The following is a 10,000-nucleotide window of genomic DNA, read 5'->3' on the forward strand; positions in this document are numbered from 1 at the left end:
AGAGAGAGAATAGGGGACAAAAGAAAAACAAAATGAATGAGATAATAGAAAAGGGAGCAGGAGGAGATGAAGGTGCAGGGAGACAACAGGCCTCGGCGGCGCAGCGGATGAAACACGGCACCCTTCAGCAGGTTAGCATAATGAACGCATCAGTGTCTGGAGCGCTGTGAGTGAGCGTGTGTGTGTGTATCTGTGTGCGTGTGTGTGTGTGTGTGTGTGTGTGTGTGTGGTGTGTATCTGTCTGTGTGTGTGTGTGAGAATTACTATGGTATAACCCTGTCTCTCACACACACACACACACACACACACACACACACACACAGTGCCATTCCACGCTTGGGATCTCCGCGCGGGCAAGGGCAAGCAGAGTCTATCTGTCAATCACACACTCCAGTGATGATAACGACGGTCGGGGATATGGTGGAGGGGGGGAGGGTTAGTGGGGGGGGGGGGGGGGGGGGGGAGAGCGGTGGTGGGGGGGTGGGGTGCAAACCCATATCTGACATTCCAGTTAATGGGCCGTCGCTGATGCACTGCCAAGAAGCCCCGATCACGAGTCCCCCGGGGGGATGTTTGTGACAGGACAGGCTGGTGAGCAGGCCACCATAAACAGGCTCCTGTCCAGGCTGGAATAAACACACACACATGTGGACACACACACACACACACACACACACACACAATTCATTCTCACCTTGCAGTGGGATTATTTAAGATTAAATTCAGATTACGTTTAGTCCCTGGATTGAAGACCATGTTGTTGACCATATTGAATAATCTCCAGTGATAGTGCTTCCTAGTCTAGGGGGTAATATTAATCTGGGATCCAGGATACCATGATGTTGTTGTATGTCCAGCTGTCATTGTCTTGTTTTGTATTGCCATTGCTCTCCTCTCTCGCATGCTATGTCTGTACTCTGACCAGTGAGCTCACATAGAGAGGGTCACGTCCTATACTTGGACTTATACTGTTTATCCAGTGTCTACTATAAAACATTTTTAAACTTTCTTCTTCTAGCACGACGACTGCCAATGGCCGATGGCCTGAGCTTGATTACTTTTCCTGCTACGACTGGTGGATTGATGATTCACTTACTTAGTAGTTAGTCAAATGTATTGATTGTAAGTCGCTTTGGAATAAGGAGTCTGCTAAATGCCAAACATTTAATTTCTATAAATATCTAGGAATCTGGATTGCTGTCAAATTGTCCTTTAAAACACATGGAGATACAAAACACTGATAATGACATGTGGATTCCTGTACAGGAAGAGGTCCTGCTTCACGACAGAGAATAGACCTGCTTCACTACAGAGGATAGTCCTGCTTCACTACAGAGGATAGTCCTGCTTCACTACAGAGGATAGTTCTGCTTCACTACAGAGGATAGTCCTGCTTCACTACAGAGGATAGTCCTGCTTCACTACAGAGGATAGTCCTGCTTCACTACAGAGGATAGTCCTGCTTCACTACAGAGGATAGTCCTGCTTCACTACAGAGGATAGTCCAGTGGTGTGCCGTCAGGGCCAGCAAGGCCTTCTCTGCTGGCCTAAACATCATCAGAATATACATTTTATTTAATATATTTTTTCCACAAATATGTATTAATGATTCCCCATAGTCTATTCTCTTCATTTCATAGCTTTCCTCTTGGTTGCGCTGCTTCCAGTCTCCAATTGAGATTTGGAGGGCTGGCCTTTATGTTAGAGCTTTTATCCAATCAAAATGTGTTGCTAGGGGGCTCCCAAATCTGCCCGCCTTCACAACAGACGGTGCAGGGAATTCGACCTGTAACTTAACGTTGGAACGAGAAAACCTGTGGCGTTCCTAGTAAACCTACGTAGATGCGAGCAAAATCAACAACGGCGCCTGCTGGAAGGCTCAATCTGATGTCAGCACCCAGCACGTCTTTTGATTGGATACGCACTATTGAGATGCGTAGCAAGGTAATTTGCGTATCTTTATACCATCTGCAATCAGCTACAATGGCGGAAGGGGGAGAAGAGGCAGATGTGGTGGCAGATCTTAAAACAACGCCATTTTCTAGAAGAACTTTCCAGGAAAAGATAGACATTATCAGAGAACGGCCAACCCCGACTCTTGCGAGCCTTTCTCAGCGGGGAAAAGGGTTTGTCCGGCACTTTCAGATCGCTAACTATGAGCGGTACCCCTGGCTCACAGGCTCCGAAAGGCACTGCAAATTGTACTGCTGGCAATGCCTGCTATTTGCAACAGATCGATCGGGTGTTTGGAGCCACACTGGTTTTGCAAACTTGAGTTGTCTAACCAAGGGAGCAACGAGACACCAAAGCACGGCTGGGCACTTACAAGCAACGGTGCTTTTGAACACCTTTGGGGACACTCGAGTGGATTTACAGCTCAACAGACTGTACAACAGAGTAATTGAAGTATTCCTGAGGAAAGAAAGGAGGATGGATTTTGTTTTCAAATGAAGTTGTTTTGGTGAGTACAAAGCATTTTATTTTTTATTTTATTTGTATATATTTTTGTCATTTTATTTCGTTATTTCATTTTATTTTCGTTTCAATATTAACGAATTAATATATAGGTAATTAAAATTCATTTTATTTTCGTTTCAATATTAACGAATTAATATATAGGTAATTAAAATGACAAATATAGGCTTATAAAATAAATGTTTGATGCGTCTGTTGCAGGTTGCAAGAGATGTGGAGATTACGTGGGTGGCGCACGTGAATCAGCTGTGCAGTAAAAGTACTCAAGGAGACTTGTTGAATTGTTTTGTCACGTTTCTTGACGATAAAAGTGCCTTTTATTTAAAAGTTTTGACAGTATCCAAGCGAAGCGATCTTAAAGATCACACTCTTCATTGTAAATGCGGATTTATTGATTAAAAATGCTTCGGAAATATTAATATAACTCTGTTGTACTTGTCTGATTATGTTAAGGTGATGCAACGCCCGGTTATACTGTGTTTCTGTCTAGTTTCTAGAGCCATGGCGTCATAACGATGGTATTAAGAGGTAGAATAATTCAGGTAGGACTGTGTCGGACATCACTGAAGGCCTAGGTGTGAAATGCACCGCCCGCCACTGGGATAGTCCTGCTTCACTACAGAGGATAGTCCTGCTTCACTACAGAGGATAGTCCTGCTTCACTACAGAGGATAGTCCTGCTTCACTACAGAGGATAGGCCTGCTTCACTACAGAGGATAGGACCATTCTTGTTCAGGCAACGCTATTGGCAGTCGTCGTGATAGATAATTTATAATTTAATAATTGTAATAATGTTGCCATTTAGCAAAGCGATTTACAATTACGAATTACCGGGACATTCCCCCTGGAGTAACTGAGGGCTAAGTGTCTTACTCAAGGGCACACTAGTAGTGGTGTGGTTTCAGGCGGGATTTGAACTCACAACCTTCCGATCCACAAGTCCAACTCACTATCCACTAGACCAGCGTTTCTCAACCGGGGTGCCGCGGCACACTGGGGCGCCGCCTGGCTTCTTCAGGGGTGCCGTCAAATAATTCTATATTCTGACGTTCATATGAATGAATGAATAAATCTATAAATAAATAAATGCAATACATCATCAAAATCTGTCTCGCGCGCCCCTTTCCCATGTCACAATGTCAATACCGGGTTCAGCGTAAGGTCAGTGTGTCTGCAATTAGCCTGCATTGTTTTTTCATTTACCGCGCAAAGACATTTTCGAGAGCAATGAACAAGCAAACAAGCAGAATCATGGAACATGACAAACTGACAACAGATCATCCATCACAAGCTAGCAAGGATGCTGAATATTTTGTTCGGATGAAAAGTCACCATAGCCGTCCAGAACAGGTAATGATGAAGTGCGCCAAAGTTTCTGATAAAGCGTTGGAGGCTAGTTACCTCGTAGCCGAAATTATTGCTAAGGCGAAGAAGCCACACACTATAGCCGAGTCCGTAATATTGCCAGCATGCACAGCAATAGTTAATAACATGCTAGGCCCACAAGCTGCAAAAGAGATAGCAAAGGTCCTGCTGTCTGACTGTACAATTGGAAGGCAAATCAATGACATGTAAAAGGGTCCTATCCTATGTTCCCCGCTCCCGAAAAAGGGTACGATCGGGCAGGGCAGTCTCGCTCGCCGGCAGCGTACGGAGGTGGTTGTTCTATATGGATGATCGGTGACATTATTCTCTCGTCCGACTTCGGAAGCTTAGCAGGGTTGGAAAGTTCGGGAAATAACGCACGGTTTCATTTTCATGCAATGAATTTAATACTTCCAGACAAGGATGCGCGCAGCGGGAGAGAGAGACGCATTTTCTGGCTTAATAACTCTGCATCCCCGGTGTTTACGTTGAATGGACTGGATAGGTGTTTCCAATCAAATGTGGGAATATGAAAATGAATGTGTTCCATAAATTCCCGCGTTTGTTCGGTCACTGTGTCATGTTTATACAGCACGGTTACGTGCCTGATGCCTTTGATGCACACTTGCCTTTTTCACTCCCTCCTCTCTCAATAATAATAATAATAATACAACTTTTATTTGTATCAATAGCCGCTGAGTGTGTGTGTGTGTGTGTGTGTGTGTGTGTGTGTGTGTGTGTGTGTGTGTGTGTGTGTGTGTGTGTGTGTGTGTGTGTATGGGGCTGTCTGGGTGATGCAGTGTCGTTTTTGAATAGCTATATTTTAGACTGGGGTGCCTTGAGATTTTATCGACTTTTGAAGGGTGCCGTGACTGAAAAAAGGTTGAGAAACGCTGCACTAGACCACCACTACCCCCCGATAGAAGACACTGGAGAAACAGTACAAGGGGGGGGGAAGTAGGAATCTTAGGAGACACAGTATAGGGAGAAATGGGTGTCTCTGGAGACACAGTGCTGGGGGGGGGGTAGTAGATGTCTCAGGAGGAGCAGTTAAGGTGTAAGCCTGAAGAGATGGAGGTCTTTAGTCTCCGGCGGAAGATGGGGAGTGACTCTGCAGTTGCATGACGACTCAAGATTCATTGTGTCACTTGATCGGTTTAAGGACATTGAGGAATGTACGTGTTTTAACAGATTATATACTGTGTAAATTTCATTTCAGAATGGATAAGTAATGAATGAATTGTACTGTACGTTTGTAATTCTGAATGTACTTACAGGATCTGTTTCATGGTTGTAAGCAGGGGGGCGCCACAGGAAAAGAAGAAGCCTTGGTTTGGGTAGTACCTCCCCTGCCGAAATACTGGTTTATTAATCATCCAAAAAGAGGATGTGGAGGTATTGTGTTTCCATTGCTCTCCTCTGTCCTCTGCCCTGTACTGTAGGTAGGCTCAATATAAAGTGTATTAGATGTAAGTGTATTAGTGTGATGGCTGGACCCGGTCCCGGCCTGTAATCAGGTTACACTGTGTTCCGACTGCCCTGTGGTCAAACACACACACACACACACACACACACACACACACACACACACACACACACACACACACACACACACACTACATTTTAGACATTTAGCAGACGCCTTTATCCAAAGTGACTTACAACAAGTACATTTTGTCTAACGTAAGTGAATCATCCATCCATCAGTCATCATAAGAACAACAAATCTAGGCTAGGAGGACCAGGGGCCACTGGCAGTCACAATGCTAGAAGAAGGAAGGCTTACTTTAAAAACATTTTTATTTACAGTAGAGACACACACACATGCACGCAGACAGGCAGGCAGGCAGGCAGGCAGGCACACACACACACACACACACACACACACACACACACACACACACACACACACACAGAAATGGACTGCATGTTCCCTTCAAATACAATAGAATATAATCTCATGAGTAAATCCTTTATGCAAGTTGCCCTGGAAACTGGGATTCTCTGGGAGATGCACTGCACATGAATAATGAATAAATGAACCACTAATATCAACTAATTCAACTCAATTATTCAGAGTTCAGCGTTGGACACTGATAGGCTTTCCACTAAGGGCTTGTCCTCAGGGGTTCATGGGTATTCTACACCACCTTCCCTGTGATGAAGGGAGGCGGCGGCTCATCTGACAGAAGTCGGAACACCCAAGATGAACTATGAGCCTATCAGAGGAGGGACGTCAGGCGTTGTCACAACAGCGTCGCCACGGCGATGTGATGGAGGTGTGAGGCGAGCGGGTTTCCTGACAGACAGGAGAGAGGGATGAACTCAGGAGGAGTGGAGGAGAGCTACAGGATGGACGGATGAGCAAGAACAAACGAGTTATGATGATCACAGCTCTCTCGCCCACGCAGAGAGAAGGAGGGAAGGAGAGAGGTGAGCTGTGTGATGAAAAGAAACACAAGAATCACAGGCAGGTGGTACTTTACTTTCAGCGTTATCCAAAAAACAGAAAGGAGGTGGTGGAATTCAGGGAGGAAGGAGGAAGAAAGGATGGAATTAAGAGACAGAGAAAAGCAGGACGACTTCTGAGTTTTTTTTATCTTCCCTCACTTCTTCTTCTCTTGTTTCATACATGGAGCTTCTCAAGCTTACAAGACCCCAAGAGCTTCAGCTCTCCAATATCTGTTAAAGGGGTTTATGTGGGTAGGCATAAACCCTGCTCCCCAGGGGCCACTCTGTAGCGATCAGGAGAAGAGCCCGTCCCTTTAACTGGCTGTGTGGGGATTCACCAGGCCTCAGTGGCTCATCTTTGCATTAAAGATCATTTTATCCACTCAAAATGGGATAGGTGTGTGTGTGTGTGTGTGTGTGTGTGTGTGTGTGTGTGTGTTCAGAGAGAGATCAGGTAAAAGGTCAGTTTTAAAACCACCCCCTCATCACTATCTCAAAGGATCTTTTAACCCTTCCACCATCAGAGATGTATCTGCCTTGGGGGGCTGGTGTGTGTGTGTGTGTGTGTGTGTGTGTGTGTGTGTGTGTGTGTGTGTGTGTGTGTGTGTGTGCGCTGGTGTATGGATGTTATGATTAGCGTAATGACACTGCCAACATAATGTTCTCTCCTCCTGCATCCCCCTCTTCTTCCAACAGCTCTACACCAGATCAAGCATGATAATGTCTCTCCGGCTGCTCGTTGCATAATTGCTCATTTCCAATTCAGCGTTATTAAATAGGTATTCTGCTTGATTAAACGATGTCACCATTAGCAAGCGTTCTCTGAGGACGTGTATCTATTGTTATGGGGACATTAACATTAGACATTGGCCATGAACAGAAGAAGAAACACATAGCTCTCTACTGCCACTAGGAGTTGGATAGAGGAACTGCAGGACTAAATATCATATTCCACAATGCAGAAGACACACTTTCCCAGTCTAAAGCTCATCCATTGGAAACAGTGTGGTTACAGTGTGTATTCATTATTATGTTTGTATTGTGAGTAATAGGTGTCTAATAAGATGTACTTAATTGTACTTAACTTGTCTAGTGTGCACATCACACTACCGTGTGATCTCCAAGTCATCCTGGGCAAATACTCTGTTGTCATTCGTGACGTTAGAATTATAAGGTTCTATCTCCATTTTTGTCAAAATTAAGTTTTTTTTACATAATCTGATCCATTAGGTGTTTATTAAAGTCTGTGTGGTGTTATTTTTAAAATGTTGACCTTTTTTTGTTAGTAATTAATAAAATACAAAGGTTCCACCTCACAAAACATAATGGAATGTAAAAACGTTGACACTCAATGGGCCGGTTTCAGAGACAAGGCTTAAGCCTAGTCCTGGACTAAATCACACTTTCAATGTAAAATCTCCATTGAAGATGTTTTTTAGTCTAGGATTAGGCTTAAGCCTTGTCTGTGAAACCGGCCCATAATCTCTGAACTGCCCTAAACGGAGATAGAACCGTATCATTCTAAACTCACGCATTGTTGTTACCGTAGCTAATACTCCTGATACCATCAAAGAACGTATCCAATTCAAAGTGCCATCTCCCCTGTCCCTACCACCCCCCCCCCCCCCTCCCCCCTGACATGCATACAGCCTCCTCTACCCCCTAACCATCTCCCCTAACCCTGCCACCCCCCTCTCCCCCCCCTGACATGCATACGGCCTCCTCTACCCCCTAACCATCTCCCCTGTCCCTGTCCCTACCACCCCCCCCCTCCCCGTTCATTAACTCTGTGTTCTATGTGCCCATGTTATCTGTTGCTTGTTGTTTCTGTGTTTTCCGTTTCTCCCATATTGTCAGCGTCTTTGAGCCTCAGAAAAGCGCTATATAAATGTAATGAATTATTATTATTATTATTATTATTATTATTAAGACAGCAAGGTTTCTCTCACAAGAAATTGTTATAAAAACAAGCGAGAGGAGAATCCATGACGTTGAATTTGGCAGAAGCCCCGTGTTCTTTATTTTTGTTCTAGAGTGTTCTAGAGTGTCCAGACAAACGATTCAGAACACATAATAAGACACGACGGTAAATATTAGTTGTCCATTCGGCGGCGTGGTATCATGTAACAAGCACAAGTAAAACAGGTTTTCTTATAGTTGGTACAAAACGTTCAGTTGTGCATAGCATACATTACACTTAAATGTATTAAAAATGTCAAAGTGTAATATTACATTTAATACTTTTATCTGATTAAACAAATCAGATTAGCATACTTGATGGTAGATATGTGAATGTTGAGTCCTACTGTGAGGTACTTGCATAGCGTGGCGTTAGAATTATAAGGTTCTATCTCAATTTTTGTCAAAATTGAGTTTTTTACATAATCTGATCCATTAGGTGTTTATTAATGCCTGTGTGGTGTTATTTTTAAAATGTTGACATTTTTGAGTTAGTGATTCATAAAATACAAAGGTTCCATCTCACAAAACATAATGGAATGTAAAAACTTTGACGCTCAATATCTCTGAACTACCCTAAACGGAGATAGATCCTTATCATTCTAAACTCACAATAGGTCTGTATCACCATCCCAGAGTCTCTCAGCAACAAAGCTCAGGTTTGTCATCGGACCAGACAACAACAACATACTTTAGAAGTCAGTCATTTAGTTCTGACAGAGGAGTCAGTCACTCTGCAGTCAGATACATGTACAATACTGTACACACACGCGCACACACACGCAGACACACACACGGTGGGGACATAGCAGGGCTGGGGGGTGTCCCTCAGAGTTCCACAGTCCTCACGTGTCCTCTGGGGGACACTGCCGCCACCACGCTCTGAGGGAGACACTCGGAGGCCTCCGTCGCGCTGCCGCAGCACGACCAGTGGGGCTTCCCAGGGTGGTCCTTATGACCGTGACCACAGCCCTGGAACCCTCCTGTAGACACACACACACACACACACACACACACAGGTTAGGGTTATCTTCCCAGGGTGGTCCTTATGACCGTGACCACAGCCCTGGAACCCTCCTGTAGAGACACACACACACACAGACACACACACACACACACACACTCACACAGACACACAGACAGACACACACACACACACACACACAGCCTGTGTCCCACAGCGCCCCCTGTAGGCCGTACCTGGCATGGTGCCTGTGCAGCCACAGCGGGCCTCCTTAGAGCCTCCGCTGGAGCAGAAGGAGCAGCAGTGGAACGTCCCTCTGTGACGCCGGAACTTTCTCTTCACGTTCAGGACGAACGGGGAGCCCTGGAGGAGGAAGAGGAGGAGGAGGAGGAAGAGGAGGGTTCATCATCATCATCATCATCATTATACAATCCACCTTCACTAATAGTAGGAGACGGGGTGTGTGTGTGTGTGTGTGTGTGTATGTGTATGTACAGTGTGTCTGCCTTCATATGCTGAGCTTTGACACACACCCAGACAGAGGTATGGTACAGGGGTATAGGAGACAAGAGTATGGTGTGTGTCTGTGTGTGTCTGTGTGTGTCTGTGTGTCTGTGTGTCTGTGTGTGTCTGTGTGTGTCTGTGTGTGTGTGTGTCTGTGTGTCTGTGTGTCTGTGTGTGTCTGTGTGTCTGTGTGTCTGTGTGTGTCTGTGTGTGTCTGTGTGTGTGTGTGTCTGTGTGTCTGTGTGTGTCTGTGTGTCTGTGTGTGTCTGTGTGTCTGTGTG

At 45.0% G+C, this 10,000-nt stretch overlaps 1 protein-coding gene across 1 annotated transcript in view; it reads right to left on the reverse strand.

The window, feature by feature from the left end:
• Positions 1-9,079: 9,079 nt before the first annotated feature.
• The window catches only part of trim45 (tripartite motif containing 45), a gene marked incomplete at both ends in the record, with an annotated part of 7,941 nt that continues 7,020 nt past the window's right edge, over positions 9,080-10,000 (reverse strand). The window contains 2 exons of the mRNA XM_080537022.1: positions 9,080-9,234; positions 9,452-9,578. Coding sequence (XP_080393148.1) covers positions 9,080-9,234; positions 9,452-9,578 — 282 coding nt within the window. The remainder of the gene's footprint in view (positions 9,235-9,451; positions 9,579-10,000) is intronic.

Source organism: Nansenia antarctica (genome assembly GCF_963989245.1).
Source record: "Nansenia antarctica genome assembly, chromosome: 7".
NCBI lineage: Eukaryota > Metazoa > Chordata > Actinopteri > Argentiniformes > Microstomatidae > Nansenia > Nansenia antarctica.